Here is a 24,626-nt window from a genome sequence, read left to right on the forward strand (position 1 = left end):
TCCATCTTCATTAGGTTTAGTATGAGAAGATTCAGCCCACACCCCACGCCTTTGACGAAGCCTGATTGTCCAAGATCAACATGCTGGTTTAAGTTGATCCACTCAAGTAATTCATGTTGAAGGTAAGTCGCATAGATTTTTTGTAGTACATCCAATAAGGCTATTGGACGGTAGTCTTTGGGATGAGTCCTGTTGCCTTTTTTGAAGATTGGCATGATGACCGCACTTTTCCAGGATAGAGGGGTTGAGCGATCTGTAAATGGAACAGAACAAAAAACTCAGCCCATCTTTCTGGATTCCTTTTTAGTGTATAATTGGACAAGCCATCCGGGCCAGAGGCCCTCGAGGAGCTTATATTCCTAATGTTGTTCGAGATTTTGTCTGCGTCAAACTTGAGGTCCCAATGTTCTACTTTCAGAAGCACTGGTTCTTCCCTGTTGGCCTTTCTGCTGTAGAGTTGACTGCAATATAACAACCAGTTAGCTTCAGACACCATGTTGGTCTGGATTGCTGATTGCTGCCCACTTTCTTCATTGATCAGCTTCCAGAATTCACGAGAGTTCGCATTCTTTAGTTTTGACATCATAGTCTTAGCATCTCATTGTAGCATGATGGCTTTGTGCGATTTCATCCAGTTTTTATATTTTTGTTAGGCCGAAAATGTTGTTTGGTCTCTTTTTGTGAGCTGCCCGATTTCGGCTCGCATTTGACGCCTTCTCCTTAAGATCTCTAGATCGCAGCTATGTCTGGGCTTGAAAGCGCGATTTCGTAGTCCTTGGTTTTTCTCAGAAAACTGAAACAGGTGTCGGTATTCAAGTTGGTCAGTTTCTTCATGGTAGGCATTTGAAATCAGTTTCACATCATCACTATTAAGTCAAAGTCTAACACTACTCGGTTCTACTGTGACATTGCGATTCCATGCATGCCCGAGTTCTTTCACAGGTGCGGCAACAAGTAACTTGACCATGTCATGGTCGCTCTGATTTTCGAATCACCTGCAGGGAGCCAACACATTCATGAACATTGTCAGAGACCGAGAAATAGTCAGTTGATTGAAAATTTCTGCTCCAAGTGGAGTTAGCGGGTATGTCCCCAGTCGTGCTACCATTTAACATTTGATTGTTTCTGGATTCCAACTTGAGACACCACTGATCTGCCACCTGTGCCATGCCTGACTTATGTTTTATGTTAGACTGTCTGACCTCTATGCAATTGATATTCAAGTCTCCACACAGGAATATCTTGGGAGAGACATCCTCCTCATTGATCTCATCGATCAATGAGGATACTTGGTCCACGAAAGAAGATGTCCCTATTGCTGAATTCTCCCAATGTAGATTTATTATATGCGTATAGCCATTTCCCATAGTAAATGTGTCACCATGGTCAAGAACTGTTATTCAGGTGTAAGCAGATTTGTTCCTACATCTGATCATTTTATACCCGCAACTTTTCCTCACCAGAGTCGGGAGACCTGACCTGGTTCTGCCTTTTTGTCGACAGAATGCTGGATTTATGGCAATCTCGAAATCTTCAGTAATCAGGCATTCCTCAAACCACGTTTCCTGTAAGTAAACTATATCCAAGCCGTCCAGCCAGTTGTATTGGAATAAGTGCAAGAAGCCTCTGGTGTTCCACAAACCAAAGGCAAGTAACATCTTTTCATCTGCTTTTTGGCATTTGCTCTGGGTTTTCCTGGTTAAGGCTTTAGCCAACCAGTTCCAGTTATTTGAGTCGTATGCTTCAGATCGTTTTCCTTCGCTGCAACAAGCTTTGAAGTTCTTGTTGTTTCCACATCCAAAGGTGATTTTGATCTGTTCACCACTTTGCACTTCTTGGCTAAAGTTATACGTTTCCTTCAGTGAACAGTCGTCTTGTTTATCCTTTCTATTAAACAGCTTGGGCGGGAATTCCACTTCCCTGCTTGAGGGCTTTGAATGACTTTCAAATTCCATATTGTGTTTTTGATTTAACTCACCAGACACACCTAGACTATAGGATTTATCGTTAGTTTCGTTGTCATGCTCATATTCTACTTCGAAGATGTCAAAGCCTAACGATATAAGTACGGGAGCTGTTTCAAGCAGAATATTACATACGATTTGTGAGTCAATATGCAATTTTACTCTGTCATTTTGGAGTACTTCGACAAACTCTACAGTCTTTATGTTGTTTGATTCTATTGTTCAGAGGCTCGGAACATAGTGTAGTAAGCGAAGCACATTATTCCAATTTAAGATGAAGCCATCTCTACTTGATGCAATACGTTCCAAAATGAGACATTATACTGAATGTGGTTTCTTGGAAAACTTTGCTTGAACACTTTTGAGATTTTTGTTTCTACTCTCTGGGGATACCTTCTTCTGATATTTCTGTGCGGCGTTGTACATTGACGTATGTTGCTGAAGCCTAGTGGGTAATTCGGCACTGGCTACATTTTCATTTGATCCCCGTAGGTTTTTTACATTTTTTTATTATTTGAGGAATCCGAAGGCCCCATAACAGGCTTTTCCCTCGTCAAAACGTTGGTCATTTTCTTCCATTTGTCTCCTAGCGTGGTAAAGGTAGGGCTTGATGCTTTATGCATTTTGTTGGTGGAAATGCCGTTGGTAATATCAAGGTACAAACTCTGTGAGCTTGCCTCATTTAGCATTTCTACGCGACCCAAAGTCACGTCTTCCATTGGCGCACTTTTGTCATTTGATTCTGGTTCAATAAGCTGATCATCAACATCCTCTATGTCTTCGTATGTAGATAGGTTTAGCAGGTCTATCACACCATCAACGCTGCATGCTTTATGTACCACCAAATTCCTCTGCTGACTTCATTGATCAGTGGAGTCGCTTATCTTTGGATTGTCGATTATACCAGCATCTTTGTCAGAGATCACAGTAGTATTTACAGTTTTCAAATTACTTTGGTTTGAGTTCTTGATTATGTCACCAATTTCATTGGTGTTCACAGTGACATTTACGGTTTTAAGATTGCGCAAGAACTTTGAGTTATTACAAATTTGTGTTTTTCTTTTACTTTTATTTTTTTTCATTTGTAGACGTGTACTTGCCTCCCTATTGCTGTTTTGTTTGTTCTTAGCGTTGAAGATAGCAAATATCCCATCATTGTTTCCATTTGTGTTCTCACTAATATACAAAGCCTGGTCTGATTTGTTTAAAGTATGTCCAACATCTTCTGAAGTAGATGGTTTTTGATTGTCTAGGCTGGCAGGGTTTACACTTTGTTAGGCGCTTTGGACTGCGCCAGCAAATGATGACACCACCTCCATCACTTCTGCGGAATTCACGAGGCATACAGGAATGTTCGAGCTAGAATCCATCACCTCCATGACGGTTGCATTCAAAATGTTGTTTCAAGACACGCCTCCGGGTGCGTTATCGCACTTTGCGTTAGATTCTTTGTTGCTTCCCTTTTGACCCAGGTGGAGCATCTCAGCATGCACAGAGTCAACAGGTTCCACAGAGAGATTCAGACCACAACCTTCTGCCTCCATCATGGAGATAGTGAGAGATTCCGTGGTTCCAGACACTCCCGTCCTGTAGGACTCTCTGGTAAATTCCTTATTACTTCCAGTTTGACCTAATTGGGACAGTTCCAAGAGGGAACAAGGACTAGTGTCTTTTACAGATTTCCACGTTTCCAACGGGAGGGTAGGTTGTTTGTATTTCAAGAGTCCCAATGCTTCTTTGTCGACTTCAGCAAGCAGCTTTTTGTCTTTGCTGTTATTTCGTTTTTGTTCGACCAGTGCTTTCAAGGTTTGATCAATTCATTTGTTCATTTCATGATATGTTTGTTTGAACATGGTATGATCACATTCCATTCTTATTCATTTGGAATTCAGTAGGGCGACGAACGCAGTCAGAACTTTAATGCTATTGTTCATGTGTCCATACAGCTTTATGAAAGGGGAGATAGTTCTTGACATTGAAGACATCAGGATTGGCTGCACATCCTGGAGAACTTTGTTAAGTCTCCTCGTCCAGTTATAGGCTTATCTCTTCTTGCATTCGCCCTGTGGTGGGTACGTCTTATTTTTGGAAATTCACGTTCCATCAATGACGAGTCCGATGAAGAATCATCATCATAAGAAGATGCATTTTCACAGCTGGTCAGGCTTTGCAGCCCTACAATGAAACATTTAGTACCTTTCAATGCATGAGCATGCACTGATTTATGCGATGCATCTACAAATTCTTTTTGAAGTTTCTTGTTTCTCTTTTGAGAGCAATGTAAGCCTGGGGACAAACTTTCTACGATCCTTCTTTGTTTTAAGAGTCCACTTTGCCATCTGTTCACGCATGGACTATCAGGTGCTGTAGATTGGTCAGCCCCATTTTGCCATTCGGCCTTCTTGATTCCTTCAAGTTCCACTTTATTAATAGTACTTCGCATCATGTTAACTTTTGTGATGTCATGTAGCAGTTTAACAACTTCCAACGATTTTCTTGTTTCTACTTTTTCAGGTTTCACAAACCGCATCCCTGTTTGCGAATGTCAAGAGATTTGACGTGTTTATTGTGCTCGCCGGCGATTGTCATCACTCAAGTCACACATCACGACCGACAACGAAGCACTGCCAGTGTCACTTTCCTGTGATGTTAGTACCTTTAGTGTTGACTTAGGTGACGTTTCCACATCTTCAAACAAATTATATTGGTTAATTGGCAAAACCCTCTGTTTGGGGGTGATATTGAAAACATCCTCCATTCCGACTCCATTTTCCACAACCTGGTGATTAGTTTCAAGGTTCATTAAGTTGGTTCCAGTCGTTGCGACCCTCTCGATACCAGTGTTCATGCCAAGGTCTCTATCCATGTTCATCGTCCCGGGCGCTACATTTCCTATTGATAGCGTGGTTGGGGCAGATCTTAGTGGGGAAGCACTGTATGTGGAGTAACTTTCAGTTTTTTGTATTATTACTTGCCGCGTGTTGGTCTAGTTACATACACAGACCGAAGCGCACTTCCTGACTTGCATGGCACCGCTATCACACGCAATTGAGGAATCGTAGTGTGGACGCGTACTGATCGCCACAGTCTGTCCGGCCATCGAGCAGGCACCAACGGTAAGGTATTTACGCTCCGACATGTTCACCTTTTGATGTTTATTACAGCTTTTACCTGTGTGCCGGGAGTTGTTAAGGATACCAATCGGGCGTCACACACCAGACCAGGGCACTTGGTCTTATCCTGTGATGTGGCGCTCATTAGGAATGTTTTTTATTTAATTTCAATGTATTCAAAGTGAGTCGATACCCAACCCGTCTCGCAACCCCTTTTACAAATACCCTTGGTCACAATGGACCATGAACCAGGCCGGTTGGTGAAAATACAATTTTATTATTTTAAAATTCACAAAAATCACAAATTTTAATATTGGGCAGCAATCATCAATGGGGTGATAATTACAATAAAAACTACTGAACTACAATTGGTTAACCTTTTACATGAAAATATCTAAAGCACAATTGAATAGGAGCACTTTTTGAATTAGGATAGATGGCACCCAAGTTAAGGTTGCCCCCTGCAATGTTCCCTCACCCCACAAATAATTCTGAAAGATACGCATATGTTTTATCACAGTAGCATGGATGTTATATTTATTTATTTAAATTTGTATAGCGCGCAAGCAGCCCAGGGGCATTGAGGTATCAATAAGAGGCATATTACAGAAAGGAACAAGCCAGGTTATCATTGCAGATTATGCGGTTGGTCAATACAACTTAAGCAGTGTGTCCTATGGTTGGTATTCATGCTGCTGCGAGGGACCTTATGAGAAGAGGGTGGTTTTCAATGCTTTGCGGAAGGCTAGGAGGGAGGGCTCACTGCGGATGGTGGGAGGTAGGGCATTCTAATGAGTGGGTGCAAGATAGGGGAAGCTGGATCCACCTGCTCTGGATCTTTTTACAAATGGCACACAGAGCATGTTGGTGTAGGGTGATCTTGTTGGCCTTGTAGAGGTGCCGGAGTGGATTCTTTGTGAGAGGTAGTCGGGGGCAGTGAGATGGATGCATTTGTGTGTCAGTGTGAGCGCTTTGAAAATTATTATATCACTAGCAACCATCAGGCAAAGTATCACAAAAGCATACAGTTCACAAGCAGATTGAAATGGAAAACCCAGTGCAGCCGAATTCACACATGGAAAAGTTGCATTTTTTCTAGTTTGCAGTTTTAAATGTAAAAATGTTTTTTTCAAAAAGACGGGTGAAAAACACAATTGGAATGCGGTTTTTGGGCAGGGTGAGGGATGCACAGCACAGGGACACTATGGAAGTGAAAGCAGGACTGTAGCTGGTGAATTGAGAGAGAATTGGAAGGTAGAGTGAGGTTTGTTTTTAGGAAAATAGAGCAGTGAAAAAGATAATTGATTTTAAAAATGAAAGGCAAATTTTACTTAAACTAGATTTAATGGCTAAGAAAAAAAGGAACGCCACCCGTGAATATAAAACTTACGCTGCAGTTGCAACCCTTCACGCAGTGTACCCCTTTTCTTTAAGGAATATTAATTTAATCAAAATATTGATAATTTATGATCTATGCAAGACAGAAATGAAGAAAAAAGTGACGCCAAGATTTGGAGATCAAGGACAAGATGCACAGAGAATTCTGACAGTTAGACAAGTTATCAGGATACGGATAGGGTTGCTTAGAGAGTGGAACAAAGAAAAATCAAGATGGGGTAGACGATGGGATGGGATGTGGATACTCACAGTCCGCTATTAAATTTGGTATTAGGCACAGTCAACTGGGTTCTAGACTCCAGCGCTCGGGTCACTAGACGGCGGACTCTCCTGGCAAAAGACAGCCAGGCAAAGGTCTGGTCACAGCACAGCGACGCCTCAGGGGGATGGAGCGGGTAAGCAGGGCACGCAGTTAGTGAGAAAAAAGCTGGTCTGGTTTCAGGAGGTTTCCCAAAAGAACACCACAGCTTTCCCTTTGTTACAGGTAAGTAACTTGTTCCTTCTCTAGAATGAGGTCTGGCATGGCAGTACAACATTACACAACCACGGGAGGTGGCAAGGCTTGACAGGAGCAATTACTTACCTCCGAAACAGGCTTCCCTCAAGCCAACAGGGTGCATAGCTCTGCTAAGCCGACTCTGGACTCCTCCCTGGAATCCCTGTTGATGCAGTAGAATCTCGTGAAGGTGTGCATGGACCTCCATCAAGGGTGGACTGACCTATAGGGAACTCTGGAGATTTCCCAGTAGGCCTCTGCACCCTGGTCCTCTTATCTAGCATTTCTAAATTTCCCCATAGGAAAAGGCTTTGGCTTGCTGAAAACGTTTAATATGGGGCTGTTAGGGAGAATTCTCATTTTATGGCTAATTTCCCTTACCTATAGAGTCCCCCAGCAGCTTTGCTGGATTTGAAGGGTTTGTTTCTTTTTACCTGCCAAGAGTGAGACTCTTTTTCCCCACTCTTAGGCATTTTTGCTATGTGTGTTCTAGGCTATTTTTGTGTTTAATGCCTATGGGATCTTTCTCTATCCCATAGGAACCATCTTTATTCACATGTGTTACACAGCACCCTCAGTGCAGTGACATAGGGGTGTTGTAGCAACCCCCAAACAGACTTCATACCCTGGGACGACTACTGTCTCCCAGGGCATGTAAAGTCCCCACTGACTTTACTAGTTAAATCCTATGAATTAAACCAGTACAACCCATCTTACTATGGACGTACTGGAAGGGGTTAATAGTTTTTCCCCTATGTTCATTTTCAAGAGGGTACCGTACAGTCCCTCTCTCAAAAGTTTCTGGCTGGTGGCAGTGGTTACTACCATAAATATTCGACCGCAAATATTTCCCTATGGGATTTTCCCATTGTTCAAGGCTACCACATTTTCTGACAGCCTCTAACATACCGCCGGTGTATTTTAATATTAACTTTGCTCCGGTAGGTTTTATTTGCCAGAACTTTAATATAACTTCTTTCTCGTGTCTTTCTCTAAACGCCTAACCCAGGTCGGGGATCCTTTGTTTGTCCGTTTGGCGGGCTTCTGCCGAGAAGCCCTCCTTTCGGAGCCACCGAGTCTGGGGTGGGTTCATTGTGTGGGAGGGGGAGTAGGACCCCTGGACAGGGTTGCCTCAGCAACCCATGTCAACTCTATCCTGATAGACTGGAGGGTCTTCCGCCAAGATGACCACTCTACTGTGTGAGTGACAGCTAGGCTGTATGAATGGGGATCTTTTTGCATAAAAGTAGGGTCCTGAGGACTGGAAGAGCAAGACGTCACCACTGGCGCTAAGAAGCCGAAGAGAGAAGCCAAAGACATCTACGACGACAACCACCGGTGAAGCCCTGCTGCAGCGTCTCACCACTTTTCTCCACAGAACAAGAGAAGATCTTCATTTGCAAGAGCCTTCTTCCCTTGAGCTGGTGGGGCCAACCAGTTTGCCAATCGCCTTCCCGGACCTGCCGTGGTCGAATCTCCCGTACCCTCTACTTGAAGGCTGGATAGCCAGGCACCAGTCCACCTGGACCGCGATTTAAAGGAGTGTACCTTTTATTCGTCGGGCAGCACCGCGGCTGGTTTCATCTCTGGGTAGTGCAGTAACTCAAACCTTCCTCCACAACGAGAGCCTCTCTTCCTCTGCTGGATCGCCCGAACTGCAGGAACTACGAGGAACAACCGCCACCGCAGGAGCCACATCTTCATATTAAGGTACATTGTCCTGCCAGGCCGCCCTTTCTTCGCGGTAGTGCTAAAGGTGCTTTAAATCCTTTACCTACCTGTTGGGTTGGTCGCCCCTCGATCTTAACATGGTCTTTCCAACTTCTGCAACCACCTTTTCAAATTCGTTAACCAAAGACTTGACTGCAGCTACAAGAACATTTTGCTCCTGGGCCCTTGCCCTGTACCACTGACTCTGGCACAGGCCTACTGACTCTGGTCCCATTTGTTAGATCTGCTTTCTTTAGATTGAATCTCACTGAGAACTGTGTGGTGCACCCATTTCTTTCAACTACCCTTTTCTTCCCATTCTTAACCATTGTGAAATGCCATTTTGCTCAGTTTTCATTTTAAGTGTTGCCTATACTGATGCACTGTCTTGCTGAACTGGTTCACAAACTAGTGTTGCTAGGGTGTAGGAGAAACTATTTCTTTATAACTTGTGCTTTCCTTCCCTTGTGAGGAATTGTTAGAGGATCCCTTGTGCGTAGTTGTCACTGTGCCGTTTTGCTCAGTTTTCACTCTGGTTCACTTGGTCTACAATTTAACTTGGGTGTGTGTATATTTTTCCTTTGACTTAATTTAACTTGCTTGATGACTGATATATGTGTTTTCTTAGAAGTGTATAAAATAAATATACAACTACTTTTTAAATACCAAGTTATGGTCAATGTTTCCTTGTGCCATAGTACAGTAGACCTATTGTGTAAACCCTGAATACTGCTCATCTCCCTATTGAGATAAGTGACTGCTCAGCCACAGCTACCAACTAAATCTTTGTGGTACAGACTGATACCAAAGTGGATATATTGCTCTCACCTGTAGTCCTAATCTGGTGTAGTGCTCCCTAAGGGAACTGCACTGGATTCTGCCTAACAGGGGCCACTTCAAAAATTATTTCCAGGGCCTCTTTTTTCCCAGTCCAGCCCGGACCTCCATGCAGCAGCCATGCAGATGTCCAGCAGGGGCAGAAATGACAGGAAAGCCGTTGTTGCAGCGATCGCTCTGGTGGAGTGGGCTCTTGGATGGCCGGGCAGCGATCAGTTCGCCAACCGATGACAGTGCATGATGCAGCCGGAGAGCCACCTTGCGATGGAAGCCTTGGACAAGGCCTTCCCATGGTTCACAGGACCAAAGTTCACGAACAGTTGAGATGTCTTCCAAACACCCTTTGTGCGTGCCACATAGAACTTTAGTCCAGCAACTGCAAGGCCCTTTCAGCGGGTGACGAAGAAAAAACACACAGCAAAGGCTTGTTGAGGTGGAATTCCGATGGAACCTTCAGGATGAAGATGGGGTGCTTCAGTAGCACCACCATCGACTTGTGGAAAGTCAGATATGGCTGCTTGCAGGATAGGGCTTGGATCTCACCCACCCTCCTGGCAGAGGTGATGGCCACCAGGAAAGCTGTTTTCCACAAGAGGAACTGGAGAGGGGCCTGATGCATAGGCTCGAAGGGGACTCCCATGAGCCATGTCAGCACCACGTTGAGTTCCCACGCCAGGGCAGGAGCCTTCATCGGCAGGAAGGATCCAAACAGTCCTTTGAGGAACTCCTTGAGGAGATGGTGGGGCCAAAGAGAAGATCTTCCTGGAGACCTGGTGTAGCGTGAGATAGCGGCCAGATGCACCTTGGTAGAAGCGTGTGCCAGCCCCGCCTTGGCAAAGGACAACAAGTATGGAAGAATATGCGGGGCTGTGACCCTCAGAGCGGTGATCTTCTGCGACCGGCACCATGTAGCGAAACGTTTCCACTTGTGACTGTAGCACTTAAAGGTCGATGACGCTCTGGCTTTGGCAAGGACTTCACTGCAGTCCGCTGGCAACTCGTATCCTCCAAACTTTAGGGCTGCAGGAGCCAAACCCTCTGGTTCAGCCATCATGGGTAGTGATGCAGGATTGCGCCTCCTTCTCTGGTGAGCAGATCAGCGACCACCAGCAGCTTGATCGGAGGCGGATCTGACAGGCTGAGAAGGGCCAGGTACAAAATCTGCCTCGGCCACGCCGATGCAATGAGCATAATCTGGCATCGACAATGAGTTGATTGATGACTTTCAGCAGGACGCGCAATGGAGAAAACGCGTAGAGAAACAGGCCATCCCACAGGAAGGAGAACGTGTTCCCCCCCATGCTCCCCGGCTGGTGGAACCTGCTAGCAAATTCCTGGCATTTGGAGTTCGCTGCCGTCGCAAACAGATCCATCTGGGGCCTGCTCCACTTGATAAAGATGCAGTCCACCTGGTCCTGCCAAAGTTCCCTGCTGAGGGAGTTGGCGATGGTGTTCTTGACTTCCACCAGGTGAAAGGGGATGAGGAACATCTCTTGTTCGATGAGTGCCACAAGTTCTGCGCCTCTGGAGAGCGCCGGGGATCTAATGCCCCCATGCTTCTTGATGTAAAACATTGTGGTGCTGTCCGTGAAGAGCGCCACCACCTTGCCCTTCAGAGACAGAAGGAATGACTTGAGGGCCCAGAACACTGCCTGTAGCTCCAGGATATTGATGTGCAGATCCATCTCCTTAGGCAGCCACAGGTCTCTGGCATGCAGACGTCTGGTGTGGGATCCCCAAAACTCCAGGGAAGCGTCCATGGTCAACATCTCCTGGTACGAGGGTTTTGAAACACGCTGCCAGGACGATGTTCAAGTGTACACCCCACCCCCTTATTGCCCGATTTTGTCCGCGAAGCTTCAGGACACTTCTATCCAGCAAATGTCCAGGAACTCCTGAAGAGATCGCATCCGTAACCTGCAGAGCCGGATGAGGTAGATGCAAGACGACATGCCGAGCAGCAACTTGATGGTCCGCACCGTGGCGGTCTTCAGTGACAACAGCCATTGCACTTGCCCCAGCATGGTCGCTATCCTGCCCTCGGAGGGCGACGATAGTCAGGGGACATTGTTGAACTTGGCTCCCAGGAACAGTGCGTTCTGCGATGGTGTCAAGCAGGACTTCGGATAATTGATGGAGAACCCCAGATCCGTCAGCAGCTGGATGGGCATCTGTGTTCGACAGCTACCTCTCGTGAATAGGCCCGGGTGAGCTAGTCGTCGAGGTACTGGTACATGTGTATCCCTCGTAGGGGTACATGGGCCGCCACTGGTGTCTCGTGAATATCCTGCAAGATGATTTTAGGCAAAAAGGGAGGGCCTTGAACTGGTAGTGCCTTCCCTGTACCACAAAGCGTAGGAACTTGCAGTGCGTTCTGTGAATGGGGACATGGAAGTAGACGTCCTCCAGGTCCAGCAATGTCAAGAAGGCTCCTTCCTCGAGTTGACCGAGCACGTGCTGCAACGTGACCATCCTGAATTTTTGGGACTTAAGGTACTTGTTGCGACACTGCAGGTCTAGAATGGGCCTCCAGCCCCCGGTCTTTTTGACTAAGAAGTATCTGGAATAGACTCCGGAACCCCGGAGTCGTCAGGGAACTAGCTCTATCGTCCCTTTTCGTAGCATGGCCCGTTCCTCCTGTGATGTGCTGCTCCTGCCAGGCCACCAGAGGGATCTGCGGACACTTGTGCTGAAACTCCAGGGTATGTTTGTAGGCGAGAGCCTCCAGCACCATCGGTCAGTGGTGATCTTCTCCCACTTGCCAACTAATCCAGTCAGCCAGCCTCCCACCAGGGTGCATGGGTGGGGGACCGACATCCTGGCCGGTTCAGTCCTGCTTCGGCGCCTGTGTTCCACCTTGGGGGCAACGACAGAGCTGACCACCTCCACCGAAGGTCTTGGAACAGCCTCTGTAGGCCTCCTGAGTCGTGGACCGGGAGGACCGACGGTACGACGAGGAGAAACCTTTCTATCTGCCGGACTTTGTTGCGGAGACACGAAAGGAAGAGCAGTGCTGTTTGAGAGTGCCCAGTGCACGAGCCATCTCTGTATCCATCTTGAGGCCTGCGAGGACTCATCGACAGCCTTCCCAAAGAGGTTATCCCCATCGAAGGGAATGTGCAGTACCCTCGTCTGGACCTCCCGGCGGAATTTCATGGCTTTCACCCAGCCTCGACGATGGCGGTAGAGACAGGAAACCTGCATCAGCGATGTCATGGTCCAAAGCCACTTCACCTTCCTCGAGGAGTGTGATCGCCTCCACACTCTTGTCGTCGGGCAGGAACTCCAGAATCAGGCCCAGGTTGTACCACAATTCCCCGTCGTACCTGGCCTCAGGATCGCCACTGCGTTGGCTGCCTTGACCTTCTTCCCCATGGCATCCAACTTCTTTCCCTCACTGTCCGGAGAGACTGACGACAATGACGAAGGGTTTGACTACCTTTTCCTCGCAGCCGCCGACACCACCAAGTCAGACAATGGTTGCAACCGTAGGCACTTGGGTGTGTACTCCGGCATCCGGTACTTTTTTTCCAGCCCATACCGCTTGGCTGGGGCCGTGCAAGGATTCTTCAAGAGGGCCAGGCCTTCCTCCCATACGTCGTCCAGGAGGGGCACCGCCATGATGGTCTTCCTCTTGGCCTCATTGTTACGCTCACCTGGTATCCACAGGGACCCCACCCAGCTGGGTTACTCGCTGGTATGCTTCTCAGTTTTTCCCTGATGTGGTCTGTGGGGTAGGTTCTGCCTTGTGGTAGAATTAGGCGTGCTCTCCATCCTGCCTTCTTTGCAAGGGCGCGTTGTCTTTCATGGGCGAGTGCGGTCCAGTTACTTCACTGACGCCAGCCCGTTTGATATTGTTCAGGTAGGTCTTATTGCTGTTCTCTAGTTTTGTTGCTATCCTGCATGCCCTTCTTTGTTTAAAATGTCTTCTTTCTCCCTTAGGTATGCAGAGCTTCAGCGCGGCGAACTGGCTTAGTTGAGCCCCGCTGGTAAATGATGGCACATTAAGAGCGCTATGATGCGGTAAGTAAGCGCTATGCGCAGCGCTGCAAAGTCTTGCCTTTGCTAACCTGTGTTTTCCTTCCTTGTAGGTTGCGGTGTTCTTCAGCGCGAGTGGAATGTCTGGAGTTGTGCCAGCCAAGAGGCGACCAGCCAGGTAAGCCCTTTGAGCAGTTCTTAATTTGTAAATGTCTCTACAGCTTTCTTTAATGTTGCCTCTATCTTCCTCTTTCAGGTTGTTTGGTCCGGGAGGCGTGCAGATTCGAGGTAGCTGTTCTCAGTAGCTGCGAGTGTTTAAAGATGAAGACTGCAGGTAAGATGCTGCTGCTAATGATGTTCCCTTTGTCTCCTTGCAGGTTCTGCTTCTCCGAGGTTCGAGGAAATAGCTGGACACGGTGAGCGTCACGTTCAAACTTCAAAGTAACACAAAGCATGTTCTGCAGTCAGGGTGTGGTTTATATTGCCCAGCTAAAGTAGTACCAGGGAAAGTAGTTCCAGGCCTGCCACAACCAAAACACTAGACCGCATAGCTTGGTTCTTACGAACCAAGCTATGTGGATGCCTCCATGTTGGCTGACAATACAATAAAGTATTTCCCAAGCACATTGTTGTTCATGGTGTATGAGCCTGGCGCCATAGGGGCCAGGACTGGTCCCATAAGGGCTTTTGAAGAGGATGCCAGGCTCTAGAGGCCCGAGTCCTGACTAAACCTGGCCAATGGGTTTTTTGCCAGAGGGTTTTGGGCGAGGGTCGTGACACTCATGCCTCTGGTATAGGAAACCCTCCTTCTTGAGCTCCTCGGTTGTCATCTGGAAAAGTTCAGACGCTTTGGCGACCATGGCATGAAACAATCCCACCTCATCCGGAGGGGATGCCATCGGTTGCGAATATCCACCCGCCGTGACGATATCATTGTTTGTTGCCGTGTCCACCTGGGGGGGCGCACCTGACGCAGGTGTGGAGGTTGATATGGGGGGGCGTCGGATGGCACTTTCTCTTTTTAGCCAGAGGCTCATCCAGGATCGCAGGTACTCGAGCCTGCGGCATCCTTTTCTGGATTTCTGACACCAATGTGTGTACGGTCGAAAGGATGTGCAGGGATACATCTCTCGGCTGGGCTGGCATACTAGGCCCTGCGCCGCTGCTCTCCACATCCTTGTGGACTATGTGCAGGGACTCCTGGTCCTCATCGTCTGAGGACGAAACATCCATGTCTGGGGGCAAAGCCTGTGCTTGGGATGGGACTTCATCACCCTCCCCCTTTTACACCGTAAGGGGTAAGAGCTGGGCTCAGCGACAGCATCCTCGTCTCCGGTGTGCCGGCAGATATCGCTACCGCCCAGGCTGAGGCCTCCCGCATTGGAGGCAGGGACTCCCTGGGCGCAGTAGAGGCTACCTTCACAGGGTCAGCCCCTTAGGCTTTCGATGGAGAGGCCGCCACCAGCTCAATCGTCGACTAAGATTTTTCCTGCGCCACCTGGGCCTTCTTGGGCAGGTCGGCCATCTTTTCCTCCACCCTGGGCTTCTCAGGCTTCTCCCGTAGCTTAGCCAGGTTGGGCAACTTGCGTTTTGAGGAGGAGCTCGATCGCTGGCTGGCGATGGAGGCAGATGGTGAAGTTGATCGCACCATGCCCGTCGAAGGACCTGCTTTCTCAGCGAACACAACGGAAACTGACTCGCGGTGCTTGGCCTGGTCTTGGGCCCCCAGGGATGGAGTGCCCTCAAAGGACTTAGAAGGCCGCTCCTCACACCGGCGGGTCCTAGGTGGAGCATGAGCCTGCTTGGGGCACGGGGCAGAGGTCTTGGCGCTTAGCCACGCCGCCAGTCTACTGAGTCGATACTTAATTGTTATCTTGGTGAAGCCAAAGCAGATCTCGCATTCTCCTTTGTGGTCCGGGTAAAGGCAGTAGTCTCATTGAAGGTGTTGGTCCTCCACAAGCATGTTCTGCAGTCCGGATCTGGTGCAGAGCTTGAAAAGGGATCTTCCTTCCTTCTCCTCTGTCAGGGTTGGAGGTGTGGAGTAGGCCTGGTGGCCTTCTGGAAACTTAGGCTATCCTTGCCTTTGAGGGGTGCTGAAAATTCTCCGACAAACGGATCCCGGCAGTTGGCAGATGGAGAGAAGAGCACACAGGCTCTTTGACAAAAATAGAATTTTTTCCGTTGAAAATGCAAAAACTGTAGAATAGCTCACGGAGCAAAACTTGAGGACTCCCAACACTTGAACACACGGTAAACATTTGAAGATGGCTGCCAGAGGAGGGGCTTAGGGCGAGGGCAGTCATTGGCTAGGGGCAGTATGACCAAGAGTACAGTGATTGGTTTAGAGGAGAAATACATTGTGAAAGTGACACTTTTTCATGAGCATGTGAATCCATGCCAGACCCCATGCTGGAGAAATTTGTAACTCTGCCTGGGCATAAACACCTCAGTAGAGTAAAGACAGTTGGAATAGGTTCTTAGAATCTTTGGCTGCGCGGTTTTACAGTGGAGTAATGGATAAGGGAAAACCTGAACATTCATGTGTGGGAAGCAACAGCACTGCTCGTAGCTGCACAATGCAGGCACCTTTATTAACAAATGAAGTGGTACCTACTGTTCACATCATTACTGTTTGTGCAATTGTTCAAAATACCCAACACTCCAAGAGTAGAAATGATTCATGGATCGGGCTTTCCAGCACAATATTACCTTTGTGGTTTAGGCAATGGGTCTTACACCATTTCAACTTCGGGTTGGACTTGGTAAGATTGAAGGAATTTGTCGAGTGGGATTTTTAAAGAGTTCTTCCTATTTTTCCTTGCATCAGACTACTCACCTGTATTGCACTGGTAATTGATCCATATGCAATTCTATTCTCCTACTGGTTAATGTGTATATTTCTTTGATAAGGTTTTGTGTGACACTACTTAGTGATTTGTATATGCTTAGTGTGCAACTTAAAGAGATAAATAAGTATAGTTGTATATACTGTCTAACATGAATTACTGGTGTTGGTTTCGGTGGACTCACAGCGCTAGAACCCTCGCACACTTTTCCTAAAACTAAGCTTTGACTGGGTTTTGGCTAATCTCAGTGTCTGCCCCAACAAGGGGTTATTTTGAAATCCACCTCAAAAGGGAGGGTGAATTAGGGGGAATCAAAGCACTCATTTGAAATTTGCTCTAAAAGGGAATCTGTGGTCTTTGAATGTAGCAAAGTTAACTTAAAGGATTAATACACATTAAAGATTAAACATTTTACAGGGCTTTGGATACAAATAAACAAAATTAGGTGGTTCAGAATGCCAACTTGAACGTAGGTGGATACTTCTCGGCAAGGGCATTTCAAATGCACAAATAAACCTACACAGTCTACTTTATATCAAGATCACCATTGTGTTGCTCCAACATAGGGTGGTAGTGGTGAAAAGGTCAAGGGAATCTAGAGATTGATGTGCTGGTATTTATGCTCTGCTTCATTTAGAACACATATGCAGGCAGGTATGACAGAGCAAACATAGTATGCACACACTGAAGCACTACAGGTCAAAACCCAGTGACCTAGATGTACAGCATATTACTTACTTGTAGTACTGTTTCTGTAAGGCGCTCATCTCTATTCTTAGAATTTGCTCCACTTTAGCAGGTAGTGATTTTTCTACATCTTTCTTCACTCTTCGTAATAGGAATGGTTCAAGTTCCCTGTGGAGGCTTGCATAGCCATACTCTCTTCCCTTTCCATGTTCTTCTTCAAAATTCTCCCAAGAAGAAAACCTAGGAGTACAAACGAAACGTGTATATATAAATACATTTATTGGTTCAGATAAAATGCCTTGCTGACCCAACCAAACACTCTCCAAAAAATGTTCTCTGCTGGTGATGCACAACAGACAATAAGCTTGGATTTCTTAAGGAACACATTGACTTTTGAAAAAAATTTATTTATTTATTATTATTTTTTTTTTAAGTAGACCCCCATACCTCCATCTTCCATTTGAGATGACCAGAATGGAATACATTACTCACCGTAATCGTATTTCTGGTGCTTGTATCTGCTTAGATTCACATGCTATGCATAGGCCGACATCTAGTGGAAGCTACAGAGTATTACAGTTGTTTTCGAAACTCAAACATGGACCTCGAAATAGGGCATGCCAGTAATACTATCCCTAGTGTGACGTCCCCTGTACCCATGATCCCTCATGTGTGTAGGTCACTCAGATTGTATTTTTCTGACATGAGGAGTAGCATGAGTACAGAGTTCCCAAGCAGATAAAGCTCATATAACATCTATGCACCTTCTCTCAGGGGGAGGAAGGTTGGGCGCATGTGAATCTAAGCAGATACACGCGCCAGAAATACGATTACGGTGAGTAATGTATTCATTCTGATGCTTGTGTAATCTGCTTAGATCACATGCTATGCATAGATTAGCGAGTGTTAGGCAGAAACCTGTGCAGTTCCCTTAGGGACCACTGCAAAAGGCTTAAGACTACAGGTGTTGGCAGTAAACCCAATTGGTAGCAGTCTGTACCACCCAGATTTACCTGGTAGCTGTGGCTGAGCAGGCAGACTTCTCTCAAGAAGAGTTAGACAGTATATAGAGTATACAAGATAGGTACCAAAATACAGTAGCACAAGCAAACAATGACCAGAGCTTTGGTATCAAAGTATGTAATTATGTATTTAAAGACACACTTATAGAAACACTCCAGCACTATTATTGTAAGCAAGTTCAAAACAGTCACTATTAATGTATATACATCCCCTTATCCCTTATTCCACTTATTTTCAGACAGAGGTGAGCGCTTAACTGAAGATGGCACTCCAATAAGTTATCAAAAAAGGGAGGGAAAAGGCAGAAATTAGAAAAGCACACAACACTAATGTGCTTTAGAAGCACCCAGCAAGGCAGGAAAGTCAAAGTCTACTGGTGAGCAAAAAGTTCAGAGGCCAGGCTCTCTCTTAGAGAGAGCAGAGCACCAATGCGCCCAAGATCACACAGTTTAAGAGGCTCGAATAAGTCCTGCAGGGAGTTCAAAAAGGAATTTGTTCAGCTCAGAAAAGTTCAGTTAGACAGCCTAGGGTCAGCCCATGTAGTAAGTCGAGGATTTAATAGACACCCCGTACAGACCGTTTCAAGGGAGGCTAGGCGGACACAGTACCTTTAAAATGGAGAGGATCCTCCAGCGGGGGCAGTTGTTCCTGGCAGCGGGTGCAAGTCGCAGCGTCGTCCAGAGGAAGAGAAGCTCTCGACGTGGAGGAAAGCTGAAGGTCGTTGCACTGCCAGGGAAGAAACCAGACGTGGAGTTCTCCGGTTAAAAAGGCACTACCCTTTTGTTCGCGGTAGTGGTAAATCGTGGTATCCCGGTTGCCGGGGTGCTTGGCACAGGCAAGGCGGCCACGAGATGATACGGGAAGGCGAAAAGACGGGCATACTGGTTATCCCCACCAGTCAAAGGAAGAAGACTCCTCGGATGAAGATCTTCTCTGTCGTTGGGAAAAGTGGCGAGACGGTTCAGCAGGGCTCCACCGGTGGTGTTGTCGTTGCAGGTCGGCTCAGCTTCTCCCTCCTTGGATTCTTTAGGTCCTGTGGCAACGTCTGAAGTTCCAGTCCCCAAAGCCCTGCTTTTATGCAGAAAACCCCCATTCATCAGTCCTAGCTGTCACTCAAACATGCTAAGTGGTGAGCCAGGCAGCTCACCACTGGGCCAATCACACAAAAGTGCGACTTGAGTTGCCTAAACCCCCCCCCCCTCCCGCACATCCTGTAGACCCAGACAGAGAGGCACCACTTTTGGAGGCTTCTGTGTAGAAGCCCGCCAAAAAGTGGAACAAAGGGCTCAACCTGGGTTGGAGTTACAGAGGCGAACACAAACGCCATTTTAAAACCGAGTTCTGACAAAAAGACCCAACTGGGGAATAAATATTAAATAAATAACCCGGCGGTATCTTTAACATTGCACCAAAAAGTGGTGTATTTAAAATGAATGGGAGCATCCCATAGAAAATATTCTGGTGGAATATTTCGCGTGGTGACCACTGCCACCAGCCAGAAACTCGACGAGGGGGGACTGCACAGTGCCCCCTCGAAAAACAGACCCAGCGGTAATCTAATTACCCCTACCAGTACTTCCACAATATGATGGTTTGTACTGGTTCTGTTCCCAATTTAAGACTAGTAAAGTCAATGGTGACTTTACATGCCCTGGGAGAAAGTAGTCAGTCCCAGGGTATGGAGTCTGTTTGGAGGTCACTATGACACCCCTGTGTTACTGCACTGAGGGTGCTGTGTAACACTTACCAAAAACCACATGAAACCCTACGGAGTAAAAGACCCCATAGCCCATAAAACACATTACAAAGTCAAAGGATATCTCAAATCGTGTCTAAGAGTGGGAGAAAAAGAGTCTCACTCTTAGGAGAAAAAAATAAACCCCAAAAATCCAGCAAAGCTGCTGGGGGACTCACTAGGTTTGGGAAATTAGCCTTAACAGAGAATTCTCCCTAACAACATGCTATTTGTCTGAGTGTAGGCAGTAAAGGCACTGGGAGTGCCCATCCTCCTTGAAGACATTCAGGATCTGCCCAGGATGTGGACTACAGAACAGAGGCGTTGGGTCTCCTTTGTCTTCGGCCATGTCCACCTGGGGTAGGCCTCAAGGATCTTCTGGAATCCTCCAAGAAGTGAAGTTTGATGAAAAATAAGCCATTGAGGGGCATAGAAGCAACCAAAAACGGGTCCCCGTTAATCAGATGATGAATCGTTGGAGCTTGAGGCTCAATTGACTGAAAAAAATTTAGAAAATTCTCTGAAAAAACACAATACGCAGTAGAAGCTCGAGAGCAATAGCGCGAGGACTCCCAACACTTGAATGTGCAATAAAAATCTGAAGATGGTTGCCAGAGGAGGGGCTTAGGTAGAGGGCAGTCATTGGCTGGGGGCAATATGACCCAGAGGCCAGTGATTGGTTATTAGGAGAAAGACAGTTCTGAAGTGAAACTGAAACTGATTTTTTCTTTAACGAGGATTCCCAGCCTGACGACAGGGACTATTCATAAGCATGTGAATCAATGCCAGACCCCATGCTGGAGAATATAGCAATTCCACATGAAAAGCGGAAGATGATCTGCCACACCAAACACGCAGTAGGGCCGCTTTTTTATAAGCAGTAGGGAGTGAGGGGTGGGGGGAAAGGAGGGCAGAGGAAATTAATAATAAACAGTGAAATCGAAAAGATTGTCAAAAGCACAAACACATTCATAGGCCCAACACACCGTATTCAGTCATGCACACTAAAGGTCTGAGGGACAAACGTGAAAATAAATATATTCTACAAAATGAAAAACATTCTCCAGAACACACATTTTGCTGTCCCGAATACAAAATACACACTTCAAGACCAAAAAAATGACCAATATTTGTGAACATTTGCAGGGTCCAAAACAAAATGAGAAATGCACAGCAAAACACAAAAATACCTGCAGCACCCAACACAAACATGCACACTTACACAACTTATAATTAATGCACAGCATGATTTGAGGGGAAAGACAAAATACATGAAACATTTTGAAATTAACAATGTTGCACAAACCACACCAGGTCATCCGCCACACCCAACATTCAGTACAGTTGCCGAAGATGCCAAGGGACTAAACAAAAGGAAAAATATTCAACAAAACTAACAACATGGTCTACCGCACCAAGCACATTTGCCAAACTCGCACACATCTCAAAATACTACCTGAAAAAATAAATAGGAGGGCAGGGAAACAAATGATAAAGTTACGTTTTAAGTTCTATAAAAATGTGGAGTCTAGTAGTGTTGGGAATGCCAATGTTAAACCTTAACTTACCTTTAGGTGCTAACCCAACAATAAATATTAAACAGACCGCCTATAGATTTTAAAATTGTATAGTTTGAAACATTAACTTTAAAATGTATTTTCTACTCACTGATATAAATACATGACCAGCGTTACTTTACCCAGTAATAGTCTTTTCGGTGCTAGTATCTGCTTTGCACATTCCATCATCTAGTGATAGGTCCGAATTGATAACTTCAATAATAAATTCAAAGTTACTCACCCAGCTGGCCACCAGAGGGCGCACGGATGGGAATCTTCGCCATGCGAGCTCCTCACCCGTGGGTCCAAGAAGTGATTTGAGCCCCCACTTCGCGAACCCCCACCTGGCTGGAAAACGATGAAGAGCCAGAGTAAAATCAGATCGGAGAAAGGGAAGAAAACAACGTGTACACTCTGGAGCACAACGACAATGCGCAATGGAAAAGGTAACCGCGGCGAGCATAAGCAGAGACCCGCAGACACTTTCAGAGGCAGTGGACGCATGGACCGAGGGCACTGGGGATACCCTGCCGCCCCCCCCCCCCCTACATACACAAACAAGCCACAACAGAGTTTTGCAGACCCCTTTCCCACCGCAGCTGGGGGAAGACACCCTCTGGGGGTCCAGGCCACGCGACATAATTGACCTGGGAGCCCCGCGCTCCACAGATTGCATCCGATGATTGCCTGGAGCCCCGCGGCAACCCCGAGCAGGGTGTTGGCGCGGGGGTGAGCCCATGGAAAGCGGAGGACCCCACAGAAGGACTGCACGAGTCCAGTGTGGCACCCCAGACAGCGGCCTGCGCGCCGTGGCGGGACGCTTGCTATCCCCGGCCCCCCCGACATAGCAGCTGGCTGAAGTGCGTGGGCCAAGGAGGAGGCCGGGGCACCTACCCGCGGGCGCCTGAGCGCCGCAGACACAACTCTTAAGGTATCCATTAGTTGAAATACTGACTCATGTTCTCCTGCAGGACGGCAAAGTGCACCAGTTCCCAATAGGTACTTTCGAGATGGAGAGATATTTGCACCCAATTGAAAACGCTCTAAGTTAGGCTTAATTGATGGACAACGTTTTCCGGCATCCTTCCACAGCTGTTTGATAAAATGGATCCCATTGGAAGAGACAGAAAGCTGGTGTGGCCTAGCAAACTGGTACCAGACAACGGTCTACCAACCTCCTCGGCAGACCATATGCTAAGCAAAGGGAAAAGCAACAAGTGATTGATGTCATTGATGGTGCCTTTAATATATTAATACATCCCTACTCACACCCCACAAGGGACGAGCTTCGGGGATGCCCACAATTGGTGGTAGGCACACCCAGCATCAGGAGACAACGGGAAACACAAAAGCCCCGAAACCAGCACAGGCAACAACCAACAGCTACTCCGCACCAAAGGAATAGGAAAGCGAAGACAGCAAACACGAGGAACAACCAGTAGACAGGTACTGCACAGCAGAAGAACAAGTTACTTACTTTCTTACCTGGTAACGTTCTTTCGATGGGATGTTCCGACGATTTAATCCACATCTATGACAGGTAATCACCACAGCTGTGCTGCTTTGGAAAATTTTCGCCGTCTTCGTCCTGCATCGATGATGTCGATACGCTGTCCTCAAAGGCCTCCATCGAGCCGACATCACCGGATGTTATAAGTAAGATGCACGACGCCCATAGCCTCAGTTGTAGTTTTTCCCCAGAACGTGTGGCACCAATCTTCTGCCAGTATGACCACAGAAAGCCTTGCGGAAACGTAAACTGCAATCGCATAAGAAATTCTATAGCGGGGCAGGCTGGGAGGGAATGATATGGAATGCATCGTCGGAACATCCCATCGAAAGAAAGTTACCAGGTAAGAAAGTAACTTGTTCTCCGAGGGGATTGGTTCCTCCGACTTATTCCATATCTATGACAGACTCCCAAAGCAGTACCAACGTAAGGAGGAGTGAAAAGAATTTAGAAATTTAGAATGCCCAATTAAATTGCAGAATAAAGGACCGCCTTGCCAAAGGCCAGATCCTGCCCATGGATAGAATCTAGGGAGTAGCGTCTTACAAAAGTATGGACCGAAACCCATGTGGCTGCTTCACAAATGTTATGAATGGGAACACCCCTCTGCAGAGCATGAAAGGCAGCCACACCCCTAGTGGAATGGGCCTGTAAGCCTACCGCAGGGTCCTTACCCGCCAAGCAGTAACATTGAGAAATTGCCAAGATAATCCATCTAGACAAAGTCTGCTTAGTAACAGCATGTCCCAAACGCCTTCCAGCGTATCCTATAAAGAGCTGATCCTCCACTATGACCCGGGGCATGCGTTAAACGTAGAAACTTAAAGCTCTCCTAGGATCTAACCTATGGATCCTCTCCTCTTCCTTACCGGGATGCGAAGGAGGATAAAATGCCGGAAGAATGACCTTCTGGCCTAAATGAAATTCCGACACAACTTTCGGAAGAAAGGAAGGACGAAGCCTAAGGACAACCCTGTGCTTATGAAACAACGTGAAGGGTGGCTTAACAGAAAGTACCTGCAACTCACTCACTCTGCGAGCGGAAGTAACCGCAACTAAAAATAGTTTTAAGGGTTAACCGTCTTAAAGGACAAGAATGTAAAGGCTCAAATGGGGCACCTATGAGAAATTTTAGAACCAGGTTAAAATCCCAACCGGGCACCTGGAAACACAGTGAGCCCTTTCAGAAACTGAGAAATTAAAGACATCTTAAAATAAGAACACTCCTCAGACGAGCGCTTAAATATGGACAGCGCCGCGAGGTAACCTTTAATGGTACCCACTTGCAGGCCCTTGTGGGCTAAGGAGAATAAAAAGGACAGCACCACAGGAATGTCACATGAAAAAGGATCCACATTCTGAACCCTGCACCAGTCGCAGAACTTCCTCCAACGGCAACGGTGCAGGGACTTTGTTGCAGGCCGTCTGGCCAAAAGCAACACCTCCATCATGTCTTCAGGGAGGACCCAATCCTTATACCTCAACCTTTCAGAAGCCAAGCTTGAAGGTTGAGGGATCTGACCTCTGGATGGAGAACCTGACGCCCCTCCCGTGAGAGCAGATCGTCTCGGTAGGGAAGACAGCATCGAGGACAGATTGACAAGTTGAGAAGGTCAGGGTACCACGTTCTCCTGGCCCATGCCGCAGCAATGAGGATCATCCGGGAACCGAACCTCCGTAACCTCCGCAGCACTTGCAGAAAGACGGGGAGTGGAGGAAACGCGTACAGCAGTGGGAAGGACCACTCCACCACAAACACGTCCCCCAAGG

General features: G+C 47.0%; 1 protein-coding gene across 1 annotated transcript in view; it reads right to left on the reverse strand.

The window, feature by feature from the left end:
* Window positions 1-24,626, reverse strand: part of CHD1 (chromodomain helicase DNA binding protein 1) — a 2,212,767-nt gene that overhangs the window by 1,383,792 nt on the left and 804,349 nt on the right. The window contains exon 15 of the mRNA XM_069625454.1: window positions 17,081-17,269. Within this exon, the coding sequence (XP_069481555.1) occupies window positions 17,081-17,269 (189 nt within the window). The remainder of the gene's footprint in view (window positions 1-17,080; window positions 17,270-24,626) is intronic.

Source organism: Ambystoma mexicanum, chromosome 6p, assembly GCF_040938575.1.
Source record: "Ambystoma mexicanum isolate Mex_15411 chromosome 6p, UKY_AmexF1_1, whole genome shotgun sequence".
In the NCBI taxonomy this organism is placed as follows: domain Eukaryota; kingdom Metazoa; phylum Chordata; class Amphibia; order Caudata; family Ambystomatidae; genus Ambystoma; species Ambystoma mexicanum.